Raw genomic sequence first — 21,558 nt, 5'->3', positions numbered from 1 at the left:
ACTGCTCGTGTGGTGTAATCCAAGTGTCTGTAAGCTGCAACATTAAAATTTGACCCAAAAAGACGCCATTTACACCACATTTTTAGCCTAAATGACAACTGTAGCCTCTCAGACTGGATCTGCGTGCACGCGCCTGAAGCAGGTACACAGGCTCTCGCCCAAACGACGTGACACGAGATATACGAGATCTCGCGATACCTTCACATCTGTGTTCACATGCTACCTGGAGGTGACTCAGTCAACAGAGAGAGATCTGCTCTGAAAAAGTGACTTGTTATGCACAGAGTTGACTTTGCAAACATTCAACAAAGAAGAAAATGTCTTCACTTCATATGATGGAAACTATCCCTTTAAGGAAACTAGATGCCATGTACACAGACTAGAGTAGATAGAAATAACAGCAGTAAAGACACAATAAGGAAAATCAGAATGACTGTATTAAACAGATAGGGGACGACTCCAGGATTGGGCTCTGCCAAGAAACAGTCTGGCACGTATTACCCTGTTAAACCACAAATTACTGTGTTTACGATTTGTTTTTTGTACACATTAAACAGTAAAGCAACATATTAATTAAAGCTAATTAAAGTCAGAGTTTCTGGCAGGTGGATTTTGTTACCTTCAGACAGAACTGGGCCAGCTGTTTCCCCTATTTCCAATCTTTATGCTCAGCCGTAGTTTCTCAGAGTGTGGCCTACGGGCCAGTTGCAGACCTCAGAAATATTTGTGTGGCCTCCAAACCTGAAACGAAATGCATGCATTATATTTTCATTATGTGTGGTCCAATTCAGCACTTTAACCTTCAATAGCCTACATTTAATGTAACACTCAGGTACTGTGTTAAACTGAACCCCCCTAACAATCGTCTGTCAGGTTAGGCATGACAACTTGTAGAAAGGACCCACGTTCTGTCATGTTCTGTGTTGTAGTCTAGTAGGAAGGTGGGGTCCCCATACACCCTATGGGAACATCTCTAACTTACTTTTAAACACTTTTTGATGTCCCTAACTTGAAATATTGTCACAAGGGTCCATTTGATGTCCATCTTTGCAGGCATCTTGGATTTTTTTTGAACAACTGCACATCATACAGAGACAAGTGGAACAATTTTTTATGTAATGCTGGCATGAGGAATCAATTGAGAAGGGTTACTATCATGATTTTAACACATTTGCATAGACAGTTTACCCTGTTATTTCTCCCGTATACCGCAATGCAATGTGAAGAGATGGCAGAAGCAAGAGCTGGCAGCGCTATCTGCACATGCTTAATGCAAGTTTGCCTTTGCCTCTGTCAGTGGCTCAGAAGCAGAAGACAGACGGAGATTGAGGCTGCCGGGCCAGACACCGGTGCATAAGTGACAAATAGAGCAAGACATATATGATAAAAACAATTAAACATTTATTTTGTCTTTAAGAGAACTTTAAATGCCATAATGAGTCTTATTCCCATTTTTATATTCCCTATTGTTTATATTGTCCCTATTTTGTCATAATAACACTTTTTTTATTGTTCCTATTTTTTATATGTCCTTTGTTTAAATTGTTTCCTATTTTTTACACTTCCTGTTGTTTGTCTTGCTTGTTTACTTACCCATTTATTGTGTTTATTGATGCTCCTTTCTGTTTTGCTATCCGCTGCAAATTTCCCAGTTGTGGGACTAATAAAGGATTATCTTATTTTATCACAAATCCTACAACAAGTTGGATTTTCCTGTGCAGCTGACAATCATATGCTGGCTCCCTAAACTGGCACTCATTCATGAAAACTTTGAGAAGCCCTGTGCTAAGCTAAGCTAACAGTTTGGCTCAAGTTTTATTTTGAACTGACAGATATGAGAGCAGTATTGATCTTCTCCTCCAAGTGTGCTAATAAGTGTTTTTTACCAAAATGTCAAACTGCTCCTTAAAGACAGAAAACATTAAAAAGTGTATGTTTTCTGCCAGTGGAGTGTGTGTGTGAGTTTGTGTGTGAGAAAGAGACAGAAAGACAAACTTGAGGAGAAAGAAAGAAAATGTCAGTGCCCCCCTTTGCATAATTGCCCCCAGTACCACTGACTCCTCACTGTGTTTGTGTTTGTGTGTGTGTTTTCCAGAGATGCCAAGGCTTGTGTAGTGCACGGCTCGGACCTAAAGGACATGAGCTCCGAATACCTGGACGACCTGCTGAGGAACCACACTGAGATAGTGTTCGCTCGCACCTCTCCTCAGCAGAAGCTCATCATAGTGGAGGGCTGCCAGAGACAGGTCAATGGACAGGAGAGGAGTGTGTATGGGTGTGTGTGTGTGTGTGAGAGAGAGACAGTGTGTGTGTGTGTGTGTGTGTGTGTGTGTGTGTGTGTGTGTGTGTGTGTGTGTTTGGGCCTTTTTAGAGAGCAGCTGAATAGAGTTTTGTGTGTGCAAATGGTTGAATGTAAGTGTGTGTGTGTTTGTGATGAAGTCCGGGTGAATGCTTGAATGTGTGTGTAAGTGTGGAGGTATGGTTGAATGCAGGTGTGTGTGTGTGCGTGCGCATGTGTGTGTGTGCACTTGCCATTTAAGGCTGAATACTGTTTACTGTGTGTGTAACTGTTTATGTGTGCATGAGTGCGTTTGAGCCACTTGTAAGTGCAGGTGGTTGAATGGATGAATACAGGCTTTTGTGCGTGTGTGCATGTGTGTGTGTTTGCTTGTTTGTGTGTTGCTATGGAGGTCCATTTGTGAGTAAATGGTTGAATACAAGTGTGTGTCTGTAAAGCATATGATTAACTATTAAACCCTTATAAAAAATCTTATAACATGGATGTAGTGATGAACACACAATAAAAGTGCGAACTAGAACGGTGTTCTTCCACTTGTCCCCATAGGAGAACCCTTTGAAGAATCTTTTCTAAAGGTTCCACTTGTACCCTTTTCAGAGAGTTTCACCTTCAGCCCAACAAAAATCTTGTACCTAGAAGCATCTGTGACACCTTTCACCCAGTCAGGTTCTAAAGGAGAACTTTTATATTGTGTAATGGTTCAATCCAGAATCCTCTCTGGAGGTTTTATCTAGAGTCTTTCCACCTTCTAAGAGTGCTAACAAAAACCCCAACAGGTGGTTCTATCAAGAGCCCTATTACACTTTAAGGGTTTCAACTAGAAGCCAAACAGGGTTCTCTGTTGATGGTAAAGGACTTGTTCCACCCAGTTCAAAACCCCTCCATTTGAGTCATTTAGAACCTACTCAGGGGGTACTATCGGGGACCCTTTTATATTTCCAGGGTCTTCATGTAGAACTCATCCAGGGTTTTACTGAGAAACTTTTTTTGTATTCCAAGGGTTTCATCTAGAACCCACACAGGATGTTCTGTTGGTGGAAAAGGCCTACGTGAGAGGTTCTACAAAGAACCCTTTTATCTACTGCTCACACCCACAGCCTTGTCTGGGGATTTTATTCAGATCCTATCCAGTTTGTAAGGGTTTTATCTTCAACCCACCAAGGGGTTCTGCCAAGAACCCTTTTGTATTCCAAGGATTTTATCTAGAACCCACTGAGGTGGTTCTGCTGAGAACCCTTTTATATTACAAGGGATTTTATCTAGAACCCATCCAGGAGTTTCTACCATGAACAATTTTAAATAATGGTTCAAACCCTTGATGAAAGAGTTTTTCAAGGATTGTTGAAATCCTTTCTTCCAGAAAAGGTTTATTGTATGAAAAGTGTTCTCTTGGAACTCTTAGTCTTACAAGAACCCCTGGATAACCCTTTCTTCAAAGAAGGGTTCTTCAGAGACAAATGGTTCTGTGTAGAACCGCAGCCCTTCAGGAAGAACCCTTATTTCTAACAGTGTATGTGCTCAGCTTTTCTGTGTGAAATGTTGAAAATAGACGTGTGTATTCACTTGCACACTTGCCCGTATATTGAGGTCATGCTACAATTCACCCTGACTCACTCACTCTCACTCCGTGTGACTGAATGATTGCAACTCAATTCCATTTTTCATTTAATCTCCCCAGAGCTGCTTTGAAAAGACATTATTAAGACAGAAGGGGAGGGGGAAAGAGCGGCGAGTGCAGAGAGAAAGGCTTAAATCATGGTACTTATCTTTCTCTTTTTGACACTTTTTGTTCGCCGGTCCTTGTGGGTGCAGGGGGCGATCGTGGCTGTGACGGGCGATGGTGTGAACGACTCCCCGGCCCTAAAGAAAGCCGACATCGGTGTTGCCATGGGGATCGCCGGCTCTGATGTGTCCAAGCAGGCGGCTGACATGATCCTGCTGGACGACAACTTCGCCTCAATCGTCACTGGAGTAGAAGAGGGTGAGTGTCGAGGGGCAATGACAGAGAGGGGAAAAAATGAGACAGGGTGACAGAATGGAAGAATGAAATAAGGAAGTGATAAGAGGAGGGGAAGCAAAGATAGAAACAAAGAGGAAACAAAGCAAGTCAGAGAAACAAAGGGAAAAGGAGATTTAAAAAACTTATTAAAAATTCTGCCAGCATGCTCTTTTTTCATGTAGCAATAGAGACTGGAGATATTTTTTTTATGAAATACCTAAAAATTGAAAATGTGATATTGATTTCACACAGTATTTAAAAGAGCTGGAGAGCTGAGACTTGTGACTTGGACTAGAGTCAGACTGCAGTCACAAACATGAGGACATCAGCACATTACATCTTGACTTACATTCAAGTCTCTAGTTTTGAACTGGTGACATCTGGGTCCACAGAAGAAATACATAGGTCACTGAGTTTCTTTGACAGACTTCAGATTTGTCTTCCCACAGAGACTGATATTGAATTTAAAGTAGGGGTTGCTAATATGACCTGAGAAAAACCATTAGTAATGTGGATATGCTGACGAAGTAGCCAGAGTCAATCAATTTATATTTTAGTGAGTCTGGAAAATTCAGCCGAGCATGATGAAGCCCATAGCATCAGAAAAAAACAACATTCAAACTGTACCTTGGTATTATTTAACTAATATCCCATCCAAAATCTAATCACATATCCTGGTATTAATAATATATCTATATACACGAATATTGCATCCCTCCGAGGAACTATTTTTTATTCATGTGTTTCTGATTGCTGCAGGTCGTCTCATCTTTGACAACTTGAAGAAGTCCATTGCTTATACACTGACCAGCAACATCCCAGAGATCTCGCCTTTCCTCCTCTTCATCATCGCTAGTGTACCTCTTCCGCTGGGAACTGTCACCATCCTCTGCATCGACCTGGGCACTGACATGGTAAACACTGGGGAACAGCCTCACTTTGTTCAGTCTGCCAATCCCATTGTAGATGAGCCCACTATAGTTTCCCTTTATTATCTCATTATCTCACTCAATAGTTTTGACTAACTTTCTGAAAAATGACCACTTAATATTGACTGCTGCCAAGCCTGTATTGTGCTTTAAGTGTATGATGTACTAACTGCTGATCACATCTCACTTTCCTCCTGGGCTTTGGGATGCTGGTTTCTAGTGTTTGTATTTGAAAAATTATAGCTTTTTAGAAGGGGTGTGCATCTCTTCTTTATAAGATGATCCAATACGTATGTAGCTACAAGAGCTATGATGCAATTCAGCGATGATACAGAACAATTTGGTCTGATGTGATAGACTCTCATACAGTTCTTAACATTTGTTTACCATGTCATAAAAGCCATCCCTCTCAACTACACTGGAAGGTCGCGCGTCCTGATAGATGGGTGATAGATGCTGTGATTACCTTAGACCTTGCTAAGTTGTGGCTGGAAAAAGTGTTCAGTATTTGTCTTTGTCTTGCATGTTCTTGGTTTTTCTAACTGTACAAACATCCACAGACCTGTTGTCACCCAGTTACAGGTTTTCATACAGTCATTGTCATTTATTATCATTATACAACACAGAGTTGTACAACAAAATTAGAGGTGTGGTTCCTTCACTATACATGCAAAATACAACATATATACTGATAATTACATTCAAAATGCAATAGAGTAAAAATATACAACAAAATTAAATACTTACATACATATATACATATACACAGAGGAATTAATTCTTTTGCATCAGGTTGAATGTAAACAGCAGGAACAAGATGGTGAAGATACTATGGTCAACATCATCACATTAAAAGTTAAACACTGGGGAGACACTATCCATCAACTTTGACTGTGTTTGTGCACAAAGCATCACCCATGTAAAAACAGAGTCCTCCTCCCCTCATCCAGCTGGAATCTTGTGTGTTGCGTCCTGTCAACTCAAAGTGCAATCAGCCTGATCCAGGATGTTGTGGAGCAGCTCTCTCTGTGTGGGCACAACAGTCCAAGCCTGAGTCCGATTTCTACTGTTTCATTTGATTTTTTTTTTTTTGATTACATCTTTTTTTTATCTGAAAATGTGATAGAATACAGTTACCTTTTTATATCCAGATGTTACATATAATCTGTTACTCCCCAACCCTGCCAGCTGCTGCATTTACATGTGCAGCTGCAACCTGTTCATGGAACATTTAGATTGATCCGGGGATCTACAAAACAATGTAGTCATAGCTTTGACATAAAATGGATTGATATTGGTGAACTGTTACACTCCAACTTTCATTTCTCTCTACACACTCAATTTACAGGAGTTTCACTGAAGGTCATAACAACCAAACATACGGTTTTAGAAATGGATATTCCAAAGCACTTTCAACGCTCAAAGCTAATTGTCGACTTGCTGTAGTGTTTCTTCCTAAAGAAGTGATGCTAATTGTTAGCATGTTGCATAGCTACAGGCAAGCTAAAGGTGACATTAAGGAAACCAGTGTTAATACTGGTGTCAAATATGAGTGCCTGGAGGTAAAAAGAACAAAACGTCTGGTTTAATTTGTTCTTTCTGTCGGTGGGAGAAATTCGCTTTTGGCTCACTGCCGACGTCCATTTGTTCAAGCAGAACAAAGACCGGGTGACGCTCACATACAGATTTACATTTCACAGCTCTGCCATTTCCAGATGCCAGTCTCTCCATTGTATTTCCAGCAGCAACAAAAAGAGTTGCTGGCACGCTGCTTGCCTGAGGGGCGTAATCCATCATTGCAAAAGAAAAGGAAGCACAGGATGAATATATTCAAAGGACATGTTCACTTGTGTTCATTACTTTAACTTTAATTTTTCCTGCTCTCAGACACAAGATTGTAGCATGCAGCTGAAACTGGCTTTCATACATCCTGGTGAGCAAACAAGCAAACATTTTACAAGAAATGAGGTACATGCATGATATTGGTCTCATATTCAACTGCCAGCCAAGCATTTCTCTACAGGTTAAAGATGGCAGCAGGTTGCTCACATAATAATAAAGTATTTCCAATTATTTTACTCAGGTGACATCAAAGATGAACTTGTTTGGTTTTCTAGCAGCAGGACAGATTTGTTCATGTTGACAAATATTTACTTAACTGTCTGAGATCACAGGGATGGTGCAGTCTTTATTGACTGGATTTCTCTTTAAAGATGTGATGATTGAAGTTTAAAAGCACCTAATTTGTGGACCTGCTTTGCATATAAAAACCCTTCCCTTCAAAGTAGCATGTCTGCGTGTATTTAATAACCGCTGGTGGAGTGAACAGCTGGATGTCTGCTTTGAAGAGTGGGACCCGAAAATGAAAATAGTTATATATTCAATAAAGTACCTGAAAAGTGTTTTATAGTACAGTACATGAGTAAAACTACAAATTTCCCATGTCTGCTGGTGAGGTTGTTAACAGCTTGTTAACAGCTTAGTTCAACTCCAGGCAACAGGCTCGAGGGCTCTGCTGAGATTTAGCAGTGACAAGCTGCACTTGGAGTCTGCTATGATTATTTTTAGCAAGCACTGCCATGTGGAAAAGGATGGCTGCAAAAGATGTTTATCAAAGTGCGATGTGGCACACTTAAGAATGCTTCAACATTGGAATTTGGATGATGCACACCATCACACATACACACACTTTCAGAGGTGTAAAAAAATCAATGCCAGACGTAGTCACATCCTTTTCCCTCTACTTGTCTTTCTCAACAGCTGTGGGTCAGGGGAGTGTAACACCAAAACAAACTGGATTTGTCGACCGCAGAGCTGGTGTTGAGTTTCACACAGTGCCAAGTCCCCACCTGAAATCCCACCTAAGTCGCAGAGATATCCTGCCCTAAGTCACACATATTGCTCTGTTGCTTACCTGGTAAAACCAGCCAATATAAGATCTTTATTACAGGGACCTTTCTACCTCCCTATTTTATGAGAGTCTTGAAATCAGTCTCTCTGCTCTTGTCTCCTCTCCCCGCCTCTCTGTCTGTCACTGTCACTGCCTCCTTTTTCCCTTTCCTTGCCTTTTTTCTGTCTTTTCTCCTTCTTCATGGTGATTGAATGCTGAATTACATTAATAGTGATACGTCTTCAGGTACACCGTGCCTGGCGCTGTCATCATGCCTTTGTACTGTTGCCACAAAGACAAATTCCTGCACATTTGTTGTACACGCTGTATGAAGTGAGCTAATTCTCTGCTATCTGCCCATTCCCCTCTAGGTACCAGCTATCTCATTGGCCTACGAGACAGCTGAGAGCGACATCATGAAACGCCAGCCAAGGAACCCCAAATCAGACAAGCTGGTCAATGAACGTCTCATCAGCATGGCCTACGGACAGATAGGTTTGTTCTCTTGTGGCTCATAAACGTAGACAGTGGAACAAGAAGTGGACAGAGTTTTCCTGTCTTAAAAGTAAAGCTTATGTGGACGTGCCTTAAATCTGCATTCTTTCTAATATCCAGTATTGAGTCTAATACGATACAGTGACCAAAAAATTTAAAAGTATGATTTTTTTTTTTCAAAAAACATAGCTTAGAGAACTGTCTAGCTGTAATATGACAAAGACTGTGACAAGGTGGTGAAGTCTGGCCTAGAAGACAAGATTTGCAAAGTTTAGTTAGTTTAGTTTACAAAATAATTATGTTTTATAATGTAGCAATGCTGTGGTTAGGATATGGGTAGGTTTAGGAACAAAAACAACCTGGTTACAGTTAAAGAACGATCATGGTTTGAGTTAAAATGATCACTATCGCAGGATCTTTTGTGGGTCTGGACTTCCCTTTCTTAGGTGAAACTTTCTGGAGGCTCACTGGATCAAGCTTCTTGAAAAGAATTTGAAATGATGCATTGATCTCTTTTGAGTAGGCAGGACATCATGCTTTCTCCTCCAGCATATCAATAAGCATTCATGTAGTCAGCCAGTGCCAGAGGAAAAAGTGAAACAACACACCAAATTAATATCCAGCAAGAAAATGATACCAAGATAAGATAAGATACAAAGATGCAAATGTAGTAACAACACTTCCCACTTGATGTAATCTAGAAAACATTTATAATTTAGAAAAATACCAAACTAGTTAGCTAATTGTATTGAAATCAACTATTCAAAAGTGTTTCATGAGATTATTTTTAACTTTAGAAATATATTTTGGTGCTCTGTTTAGTTGTACTATGAGAAAGATGGTGACCAGGCGGGCTGCCATTCTTTCCTGCAAAGCATATGAGCTGGCTTCCCCATAATCTCAAACTCCAGGCTTCAAACAGTCCATAAGCCAATGGGAGATGTCACTGTGGCTGTGTTTACTATTATACTGTCAATGCTTATAACCTGTTGGTACCTCATCTCTTAAACCTGTCTCACTGTGACAGGCCTCTTGCTGTAAAGTTATGGTTATAATAAACATCATAGGCATGAAAACATTAAATATTGACATTTATCAGAAGTTCTGGAATTTCTTACAGCCTTTGTAAATGTTTAGGTATGTACAGTTAAAGTAAATAGATCCAGAGGTGAGCAGACAGTCAGGAGTGAGTCCAACAATTTCCTTCTAATTGTCGTGACATTTACAGCAATTTGAGAGCAGAGGGTGCGACTATTTTTTACTTAATCTTGGTCATGTTTCACTGGTTGGAACCTCACTTGAATGCACGCTTTTTATCTCTGGTTTTATATGGTTTGGGAATAGTGAAAATCAAAGGCTGGCCCAATTTCATAGGCTGTTAAATAGGTCAAAATATGGCAGGGCTTCATTGGATGACAATTTAAAGCTGAACATGCTCAAAACAGCCGGCAACTCGCATCGACTCCCATAATTCTTCCAAGATGAGCACCACTGGGGCCAAACTTTTGCAGGTCACATCAAATCACATTTACAAGCCGCTGTTCTGACATTACAGCTTGAAGTCCTGAACATTTAACTGATGATCTGATTTAGAGTGACAAACAGTGAAGGTGAGAGTAGAGAAAAACTTCCAGCCTTATAAACAAACACCAGAGAAGACAAATAAAAGTAACAGCATCCAGGAAAGAGATGCAACCAGATTTCTTATCAGCAGAAGAAGATGTTGACATCCATCAACAAAAACACTGACCTGGTGCAAGGATTTAATTTAACAACATGGTGAATGAGATGATTGATCATCATCATCTCAATCCCTGATCAGTATTTGTGCAGGTTCGGTATATGTGACGACTTAAGCTCTAAAATAAGACGTCCATCATGTTAAAAATGTTACGCCCACACTGACAAAACAAATTTTCCAACATGGAATTAAAACTCACTATCGGCTATTATTGCTGTCTTCAGCTGTCTGGAGCCATTTACTTACAAAATAGCAACATTGTGGAGGACAGAGGAAAGAAGATTTAATCACTGGTGCTGTTTTTGAGATGCTATTATTAAAAGAAAAACACCAGGTGGACTAAGACTGTCAATTTATTTGTCATATTTTGGAATAATTCCTGTAAAAATGTGCTAGAAAAATATTGAGCTGTTGGTATTATTAGTGCTACTGTTTGTCAAAATATCTTTTGTCTAAAGATGCTCTAAAGATGCCTATTATCTATAAATCCTGTTATTTTCCTACTTGTTCTGTAAAAACATTGCTCATATTGCCACACCGTGCTGTGATACAACAGATGAGTAAAATTCTGGTCCAGTATACTATGGATAAGTACCTCATACAACTCTGTGTCAAAAAATCTGAACCATCCCTTTAATATTATTTTGTACTAAAATGACTAAAATAACTGAAATTTGTGCCTATTTTCTCTATAATTAAAATCTAAAATATAATGTTTAGGTAACCCTTACTAAGAATTATGAGAATATATGAATAGATGTGTCATTGATCCACTTCACATTTTTTGTTTCCAGGGATGATCCAGGCTCTTGGTGGTTTTTTCACCTATTTTGTGATTTTGGCTGAGAATGGCTTCCGCCCAGCAGATCTGGTTGGCGTCCGCATCAAGTGGGATGACCGTGAATTCAATGACCTGGAGGACAGCTATGGGCAGCAGTGGGTAAGGAGCAGGGACAACAACAAACCAGCACACCCCTTTGAATATTCCCACTCATGCGAGAACAAAAAGAATGTGTGTTTCGTCCTGGCAGACCTACGAGCAGAGGAAGATCATTGAATTCACCTGCCACACCAGCTTCTTTGTCAGCATCGTGGTCGTCCAGTGGGCCGATCTTATCATCTGCAAGACCAGGAGGAACTCCCTCTTCCAGCAGGGCATGAAGTAAGTGAGGCAGGGAGAAGGGCTGGAATAAAGCCTGGATAGACTGATGTGAAATCAGATCGTGAATTAAAGTGGTTAGAAAGGCAGATTCACCTAGCCTGGCATCACCAGACTCATTTGCATATGAACACAAGTCTGGAAGCTCTCAGTTCATTTTGGATTTCCAAAGGGCATTTTCAACAGGAGCAGATCAAAATGCCTGTGGAAGAAATTGGATAGACCTACAACTAATCTAAACAATGATACGTGACCTGAAACCAATCAGAGTAACAAAACATGAATTACAACCAATCAGAGCACAAAACATATGTAGCTATCATTATCAGTTAGTCTGTGTAGCTAAAGCCTTTAGTTTGGTAGCTAATCTTAACAGTTAACAGTTTGTCAGTGTAACTAACATTAACACTAGTCTTACTTGTGAATGTTTCTTTAAATTAGATGTTTAGACAAGATAATGGTGAAATTTTCACCTAATGAAAGCATTTTTTCAAGGGATAAAGAATTTTCTTACTGTCAGATTAGCTGGTTTGACTTAGACCAGACTGATGTTGAGACTTGTGAAGTGTTGTAATGTGTGCACACTGCACGTGGCAGTATATCGCTCTATATTTTAAAATGTAATTTAAAAATGTAATCCTATTAATATCCCAATTTTTACTGAATGTAACTATGATCTGATTACGTCCTATTTTTTTGTAACTGCAAATGGAATAGTTACCTTTTTCTTACATCCCAATTACGTAAATTCTTGTTAGGGAATTTCCAATTTTAGGTATCGGACTAAGATCTTGGAGTCACTGAGAGATCCACACTAATTTTAACAGACATATTGTCTTTCTTCTAAACAGAAGATGCAGCTGTCTTCTCCTTTCAGATAAACAAGGGAACAATTTGATTGTGTTGCTATGGTGGCTGAGGTCAGAGACTTATTTGTCTTGTCACTCTGAACGGAGCGGACATAACTGGCATCATTACACTGATCCTGCAAGAAATGGGAGGAAAGGGTGCTAAGTTGTGGTCTCACACTTGGGCATTCATACTTCCTGTGTTTGGGTAATTCTACATGCTGTCAGTCTTTTGGGTCTGACCTTATTTGGCATAGGTTCATCATGACCTTATCTGTGAATGTTTAAAAACTATTGCGGAGGACCAAACTCCAGAATTGAAGGGAACATGAGGATAAAGCGTGTACTGATTATGCCTTCATTCTCCTTCACCAAGTATTATTAAACCAGTTTCAGTGTAAGACATACTGGACTTCTGTGGACTTTATCTCTTCAATGAATGGGCAAAAAGATAAAACAATCCTTTTACATGTAATCCATTACTCCCAAGCCTGATGTTATGTGGATCAATCTGTCTGTTTCTCACTGTAACACAGACTCCAGTCTGTAGTATAGTTCATACATGTCATGCTGCATGATCAGCTGCAGTTTTTAAGTCATGTTGACATTTGTGTCCATATTCGCACACTCCTCTCTCTCTCTCTCTGCTGTGACAGTTTTAAATTAAAAATGAAAATAAATTGATTCACACTGTTTTTTCCAGATGTCCCCCGTTTCCCCTTTAACTTCTGCCTGTGGTGACACTTGATTTCTTTGTACAGCTGACCTGTGTGAGGCTGCTGCATTCAGATTTGACTCTTTGCAAAGATGAGTAAGGAATGAATGCAAATGTGGAAAATAGGCAATTCAATGAAAAATGGTCAGATGAATTTGCCTTTATTTTACAAAAAAAATTGCTGTATGCAAATTTGCCAATATGAGACCTCATCATGAGTCAAAGCATGGCAGGTCCAATGCAGTGTTCCTGTCTGCTAGCACCACAGCAAAATTTTATTTATAATCTTAGCTGATAAATAACTTTATAATTATTATTACATTTTGATATTTTATTCATTTTATTTATAAATAAGCAGCACAACTACAAAGGAATAACACATCCCATACGGTCGAAGGTAAAACAGACAAAAACAAAGCTACACAAAAGAAAAAAATAAACCAAAACAATCCTGCTCTTTTATGATGCATATCAGTACAACAATAAGCAAAATATATGTTACACTGACAAAGAGAAACATATGCAGTACATATACCAACATACACTATCTAAACACCTATATGCTCAAACACACGTACATTTACACAGACACTTTTGGCCATACTCGATAGATAAGACAAAAATAGGTGCCACATTTTAGCAAATTTTAGCATCTAGCAAATGTTGCAGAGCCAAGAGAAACACTGTATCAGTCTTCAGGCACAGACACATCATCACTTTTCCAAAGCCATAAAATATTCCTTTTTGCAATAACCACGCCATATTGTATTGTTTTATGTTGCAAATGGGATAGAGGTATAAGGTGATGGGTGCTGTCCAAAATAGCAGGGTAAGGATCTGGTGTAATATCACAGTTGTGTACTTCAGAATAGCAGTTAAAAATAACTTCATCATTAATGTTTGTTTATTAACTTACTCCTGGCCTCCATTTTTTACACTTTGCAAAAGTAGCCCTCAGGCAAAGCAACTTGAGTATCCTTGGTCTAAACCTTTTCTTGTCTCTGATGTACTCTTTTTTCCCTGTTCAACAGGAACAGAATCCTGATCTTTGGCCTCTTTGTTGAGACCGCTCTGGCAGCCTTCCTCTCCTACTGCCCTGGAATGGACGTCGCCTTGCGCATGTACCCCCTGAAGTACGCCCTGCATATGCATATCTCCACCGAACCGAAAAATAACCTCTTAAATACCTAATAGGCTGCCATTAGCCTGTCACTCTCGACTTTAAATGAAGTCTGTGATCTTCTTAAACACCACGTTGTTATCCTTAATATTCAAAAATGACTGCAATGAATTTAACAATTTGCACTTTGCCTGTGACTCACTGCTTCTCTATCCATCCTCCCGCCCCATTCTGCTCCCTTTCTCTTCCTCTCAGGACCCTGTGGTGGTTCTGTGCCTTCCCATACAGTCTTCTCATCTTCGTTTATGATGAGGTCCGTAAATTCATTCTGAGGAGGCACCCTGGAGGTAAGCAGTTATTAAGAGAGACCAAGATTAAAAGGTTTCAACCTTCTTTGTCTTGTTAATAAGCTCAAAGAAAAAAATTGGCAAGTGATGGCGTAGTGATTGACACCCCTCTCCAGAGCCACGTGTGCCATTTTCTATCAAGACCCTTTCTCGTCCATCCTTTGTACCTCTCTCAGCCTTCCTACTATCCTTGTAAAAAAAAAAGAAATACACATCCTAAAAGAATACACTGTCCACTCCTTAAAGACACATTGATTGACAAAGTAGCCACAGCTCTGCTCTGCTGATCTGACCTGAAGGATCGCAGCAAGTGTTTGACAGATGGTGACATGCAAGAGCGCAAGTTCAATGTCACTCAGAACAAACAAGCACGAAAAAAATTAGATAAAAACTTTGAACAGTTCTGAACTGAGCTCAAAAAGGGAAGAGCAGGTATCAATTTTTCAAAACAATGCTGCCAGCAATTATAGCTCATTACTGACAAAGCATGTAAGCTTGAGTTTTTTGTCATTTTGAAAATGTGGGTATGTGGGTTTCAATTTGCATAGTTTTTTTTTCTGACAGATTTCATTGCGGTCATTCCCATTTTTACATGTATTACAAAGCAGGATCTATAATCATTTTCATTTAAAAGTTGTTATCGAGCCTAGCTCTCACCACAAAAAAGCATAACCCACAGCAATGCAGCATCCAGTATACCACTCAATGCTGAACAATTTTCCATCTTACAAAGCTGCAGCTTCTGCAACACTTCACTGACTACTGTTTGTCTTCCAGGTTTGATTTCTGACAAAGTAGCATGTAAATGCACTGCTGTCTGGCAGTTTGCTCAGGAATTTTATTTGATTAATGGAGCATAAAATGCTGACAATCAGACATCCACATCACCACTGAAATCTAATCTGATCTGATCCTTGGGCCAAGCGGCTGCATCTGCACTAGATTTCAACCAAATTCCTTTAATAGATCTTGCTCCCAAACAGACAGGGGTGGAGACATAAGCCACCTCCAATTTTGTTTATAGAAGCAGTGAAGAAATATGATCATAGATTACTGCAAGGACATCTGAGTTGCAACAACAAGAATTATTTTTAATCCTGATTAGTTTAGATTATGCTGCATTAACCTTTAAAACTATCTTAAAATTAAGAAAGATTACATTCAAACCTCTCTTTAAACTTCTCATCTGTATTTTAAATCCTCTATTATTTTGACACATTGCTCCATTAACTCAGCCAACAAAGGTGAAAAGGAGGAGAAGTTGAGCTTGCTAAGCTATCACGAGTAGGCTAGCTAGGCTAACAAACTTGTAAGATAGCTAGCAGACAGTGTAACTTTTTTGTTAACTTTTCAGCTAGCTACCAAACAATGTAACATTTGGTAACTCTTTAGGAAGCTAGCTGGTGATTGTGTACCCTGCCTTGTCAAACTTAATTAAATGAAACTTAAACAATGTAACTTTTTAGCTAGCTAACAAACCTTGTAATTTTTGTTAACTTTTTAGCTAGCTAGAAACCAAGTTAACGCTTTAATTGGGTTAACAAGCACCTCCATACTAATTTAGGCCGGAGATATACTTGCTGTTTAACCACACATTTGCATATGCAGTTTCCAAGGACGTGCACAACCACCGCTCCAAGTGGACACAGAATATACGTGGCAGCCATGATTTGTAGGGATGCATATGTGAACATTTAATTAGAGGAAAGTATATCTCTGGCCTAACTCTATTTAGTTTTGATTTACATCCATAAACTTGGATATACTAAACAGAGAGTTTGAATTGTGCAACAGAGCTCTGCTTATTTCTTATTAATCTTTTGTTAATTTCTGATTCTTATTTTAGATTATATTCATCTTAGTGCAGCCCAGTCATAGTTGTTGTTCTTTTGGCCTGAAGGTAAAAGTCTTTATCAGTGTGCAGCATGTGAAATGTCTCACATGTAGGTTAGCAATCTGTTTATAGACTTACATATGTTCACTGACAACTCAGTGAACATATGTAAAACTGGCAGCAAGAAGCAGATTATACCTGTCCAACACCAACAGAAACACGAGCATATGATGAGAAAAGGAAATTAAAGCAGGCTGATGAAGACTCTTGAGATATGCTCCAAAGATCATATACATGATACAGACATACTACAATAGCTCAAAATCTGTTCATTGCCATGGCGTTTCAGCTGAGAGGGGCAAGACATGAGGAGACAAATACAATTTATCGTGACAGTTAATCATTTCTGTTAATCTGTGTGTCACGGGCTGCTGATCAGAGTCTTAGAGTTATAAGGGGATTCATTTGGAAATGTACAGAGACAAAGGCGACGAGATGAATACAAATAGAGCGATACAAAAGAATATTATGAGGACTGCTCGCCTGTCATTTGGGTCTCTGACACTCTCCCCTTTTCTCTCTCTGTCTCTCTCTTCCTCTCTTCCAGGTTGGGTGGAGCAGGAGACATATTATTAACATTCAGAAAATGTCAGTTTGAATTGTGTGTCTGCGGGAGTGTGTGTGTGAGTGTGTGTGTTTGTGTGTGCCTGTGAGGGTAGAGCTCTGTGTGTGTCTGTCAGTTGTAATATTGCATGGATCAGTTCACAAATCTGATTATCATAAAAAATACTGCTGAAAATAGGCTTTTGATTGTGCTTTGAGTTTTTTCCTTTTTGTTTTCTCTGAAAACATTTCCAGCAGAACAATGGTAATGTACACCTATGTGCCTTACATAAACTGTTACCAAAGTGATGTATCATGGCCTGTTTGGCTGTAGAGGAATACCAAATGTTGTTCATCATGTGAAATGTACCAAATAAAATGTATTCCAACATATTCCTTTTTCGGTATCGTTCCTTATTGCTGTTATTGCACAAATCACTTGCTGTGTTTGGGACATATTTTCCAGTTTCAGGTTTTCAGCCTTTTTGGCAGTAGTTTGCAACCCTCAGCCAACACAGTGTCCAGGTTTTCAAGTCAGATTCTACGTATATCTCCTCTGCTGTCTGAGTGTGAGAGCTGCAGAAAGAGTTTTACACATACACACACACACAGTCAGAGCAGAGAGGATAACTTCAGCTGTATTCACGCACAACTTGTTTAATTTATTTGTGCACCGGGGCCACACTGGCTGCGTGAGCAGCACAGCTACAGCTACGCTTCATCTAGAGATTATTTAGTTATTTTTTCTGTGACATGCATGTTTCTCTGCAAAATTAGACAGGAAGAATGATCTCTTGATAGTCAAATCACCATCATACCACATGACATCCACATGTCACATTTCACTACAGTTTGTAGTCTAATGTCTATATTTGTAGAATGTCAAATGAAAAAATCAGGTGAATGGCAGTGTTTTTCCAGTGCAATCCCTTTTTCTTTCACTCTTCTCTCTTTCTCTCTCCCTCCCCCCAGCTCTCTCTTTGAATGAGGGGAAATAAATTATACTCCTTTGTGGTTACAGCTCCTTCCTTCTCATCAAAACTCTTTTGCAATCTCAATGTAGAAAGATAGGTGTGGCAGGAGCAGCACCACAGCAGCAACGTTGTCTGTGTTCACTACAGGTATGTGAGCCACTTGTACACGCAGCTAGTGTGGCCCAGGTATTAGAACATAACAGCCGGAAAACAATCAGAAAATAATATTTTATTTCTTTGGTTCACTGCTTTGTTCTCACTGATGGCACTCCCTCACTCCATTCTTTGGGTCTCCATCTCTAGTTTATTGTACTGGGGAGGAGAGGCCAACTTTGAATGGTGTGTTTACAAAAAATCCTGGACAGTTCACCCTAAAATCAAAATACTTATTTTTCATCTGGCCTGTAGGGCTATTTTATCCATCTAGATTGTTTTGTGCAAGTTACAGAGGTTTGTAGATATCAGCTGTAGACATGTTGGCCTTCTCTCCATCATAATGGAACAAGATGGCACTCCTCTGAAAGAACAAAGTTCTGGTAGATTCTGCTGCGGAAAGACAAGTTCCTACATGAAACTGCTCACAGCAAGGTCTGTGGATTATCTCTAGTAATTAGGTCATGATTTCACCAGAGAAACATCGCTGTTTAGGTTTTTTAAAATGTATTTTTTGGCCTTTTGAGCACCACAACCTGAGTGCCGCTAAGTTCCATTATACTGGAGAGAAAGCAGACATCTCTATGGCAGATATTCCCAGAAATCAACAACTCACACCAAAACTATCTAGATGGCTGAATAGCACTACAAATAGGAGGAAAATATATTTTTAATTTAGAGGTGAACTGTGGCTTTAAATTTGTCAGTTTTAACATGTAGGGTATCACATTGCCCATGACTGTAATGTTTTTCGTACAACATATTATTATATTTACCATGAATTACCCTTACTAAATGTGACACTGTCAGGCATTTTCAGTCACATCACAACCTCAGTGGCTCTAAATTCAAATTAGACCTGGATTTGTATTTTATGTGTATCAGTTGATGCAACACAATGGTTTATTTATTCCACTGAGAGGAAGCCTCTATTTTGCAGGAACACCCTGATCACATTCAAACACATTCACACCTGGAAGCTGCCCAGTAGAACCACAGTCTGATCTGATCTCCTGGCCACTGAGAAGCTCCCCTGTGGCAGCTGGGGTTAAGGGCCTTGTTCAACTCGGGGGAGGTAATAAGAGAGAGGCAAGCACTGTTTTTTCACTTTCTCCACCCAGATTTATCCAGCTGGTCCAGGGATTGAACCAGTGACCTCCAGCTCTGATTCTCTAACCTTTAGACTACTGCTGCCTAAGCGATGCTACAGATCGATCAGCAAGGGCAGATATATTAGTCAATATTAGCTTATAACAGATACATCATTAGCAGCAGCCAGCCGATAAGTTCAGTAACAAGAAACTGCAGTCCAAAATATAAATATAAATAAAATGTCCCGCTTAATAGATATGTTGGTCACAATTCTCCATACCCACGTCAAAAAAGTTGTGTCAGTCAGGCTCTGCTCATGCTCATATTTTCCTGATTTCATTCATTATGCATGTCCTTATGTCTTCTATTTCCTGGACACTCGTTATCTTACTGTCAAAATAGTCAAGATAAAATTGACAGACAGCAAAGCCTTTTCTCCCAAGTTTCTCAGCTCTGGAAGCAGCTCTTTGTTGAAACTATATATTCATAAACTTTAAATGCTGAGTCAAAGGCAATATCAAAACTACCCTAAAAATTAGTTAGGAGCAGTTTGACTTCTAATGTAACCAACCTAAACTATACTTTGAGTCCTTCATAGTCTCTTCTAATACTTTATATAATATAAGGGCCCTTGAGAGCCCAGTCTGGGGCTGCTTCTGGGTATCATACCTTAAACCCTAATACATGTTTACTGTCTGTATAAGTGTATGTAGACATCTGATTGTGTGTGTGGCTCTTTTCCCTGCTTTTAAATACTTGTTGTCTACATTTATTTTTACTGATTGCGGACGTAGGAGCTGCTGCATGCTTTTCTATATTTTCAGTAACATTGACTTTTCTCATTAAGTTGTTTTTTTTTCTCATTGAAAGTTTATCATTTGACTTTTCTCTTCTCTTCTCTCAGGCTCTTTAAGGTTGGTGGTGCAGTTACAACAGTTTAGGTTTGGGCTGTCATGCTTTACCAGCATTTGTTTTTTTAATTTTGTTATATCCTTGTGTACTGTTTCCTTGTTATTAATTTTGTAGTGCCTCGTTTCATTTAGCAGTTCCTTTATATTATATGTATTTATGGAGTTGTTTTGTGTACATACACTTTAATAAAGTAACTCCACTAGGGCTTAAACTACCATCTACTGATATTCTTCTATCATTCCAATTTTTCATGATTTTGTTGATCAATTTGTTCCTCATGTTCCTCATACATTACTGTTTTATCTTTCTGTTTTACTTAGTGCTTTTTAAAATATCAATGTCTTAGAGTCCTGGGGGACCCAAATCCAAAGCACCAAATTCTGCCTATGCATATTTAATAGATGGAATTTATTTATTAGTTGATGTTTGCCATGGGTCCTAATTTAAAGTATCACACATTATCACAGGAGTGGAGGCACTCAAGGGACGCAGACACAGCAGTCATAGATTTCCTGATGTGCTCTCGCTGTTTTTGTTTTATGCAATATGCAAATTAAGGGTGACTTTCTTAAAATATTAATAATCTTTTTTTTCTTCAGATGACATTCAATAGCTGACAACACTAATTGTACTGTTTTGAGAAGAAATTAGTTAACATTTCATTGATAGTAGTTAATTACAATTCCCCAGACGTGGCAACACATGCAGTGACACTTATTTTCTAAACTGAATCAAATATAATTTCTGTTAAATGTATCATCAGCTATCTTACTGGAAGTAAGCTAAGAACAGCTAGCATAGCCCTGCTTTAACCAGATTACCTAGAAACTATTACCACATCAATATAAACTGTAGCTACTCCTAGCTTCACTTGTTCTCATAAAACACATATAATATTTAAAATAAATATTAAAGACATAAATATTTTAAAATATTTCATAAAGGTGTCCAATTGTGTCGCATTGCATTTTCACCAATGAAAATACTTTTCAAATAAGTATCTAAATTTTGTTGTTGTATTTTCATTATGGTTATGGTGATCTTCATTTGACAGTGAAGGTGTGCTGTTTTGACATTTTCCCAGTGGGGAAAAAATGTGGTTTCAGAATTTATTGTGTTTGAGATGGAGCCTTCAATTATTCTTTTTTTTTTTTTTTTTTTTTTTTTGTTTGTTTGTTTGTTTGTTTTGCTAGTTTGTTTGTTTTTTTATCTGTATATTGTGGTTTATAGAAATGTATTAAGTTGTGAGCTAAGGCATTGGGATGATTCAGTAAATTCTTCCAGAATGCAAATCCTCAGGAAATGTCCCATTTAACAATAACCTTATATATTATTAATTTATCTGTAAGATTTATGTTTTTGTTTGCTGCAACTGGACAGGGGAGCGACAATAGACATTTTTTTCTGCCTCACCCATATTTGTTGATGTGTAATATGATTTATAAGTC

General features: G+C 38.9%; 1 protein-coding gene across 1 annotated transcript in view; it reads left to right on the top strand.

Moving 5' to 3' along the window:
- Positions 1–17,372, top strand: part of atp1a2a (ATPase Na+/K+ transporting subunit alpha 2a) — a 62,780-nt gene extending 45,408 nt beyond the window's left edge. Inside the window, exons 16-24 of the mRNA XM_084733252.1 lie at positions 2,096–2,246; positions 4,112–4,280; positions 5,058–5,212; positions 8,489–8,612; positions 11,148–11,293; positions 11,385–11,515; positions 14,107–14,208; positions 14,451–14,542; positions 16,984–17,372. Of these exons, the coding sequence (XP_084589378.1) occupies positions 2,096–2,246; positions 4,112–4,280; positions 5,058–5,212; positions 8,489–8,612; positions 11,148–11,293; positions 11,385–11,515; positions 14,107–14,208; positions 14,451–14,542; positions 16,984–17,012 (1,099 nt within the window). The 3' untranslated portion in view covers positions 17,013–17,372. The remainder of the gene's footprint in view (positions 1–2,095; positions 2,247–4,111; positions 4,281–5,057; positions 5,213–8,488; positions 8,613–11,147; positions 11,294–11,384; positions 11,516–14,106; positions 14,209–14,450; positions 14,543–16,983) is intronic.
- Positions 17,373–21,558: the final 4,186 nt, after the last annotated feature.

Source organism: Lutjanus erythropterus, chromosome 12, assembly GCF_056507025.1.
Source record: "Lutjanus erythropterus isolate fLutEry1 chromosome 12, fLutEry1.hap2, whole genome shotgun sequence".
NCBI lineage: Eukaryota > Metazoa > Chordata > Actinopteri > Lutjaniformes > Lutjanidae > Lutjanus > Lutjanus erythropterus.
Note: the sequence above shows the minus strand (reverse complement) of the source record. Positions and strands in the feature narration are given on the sequence as shown.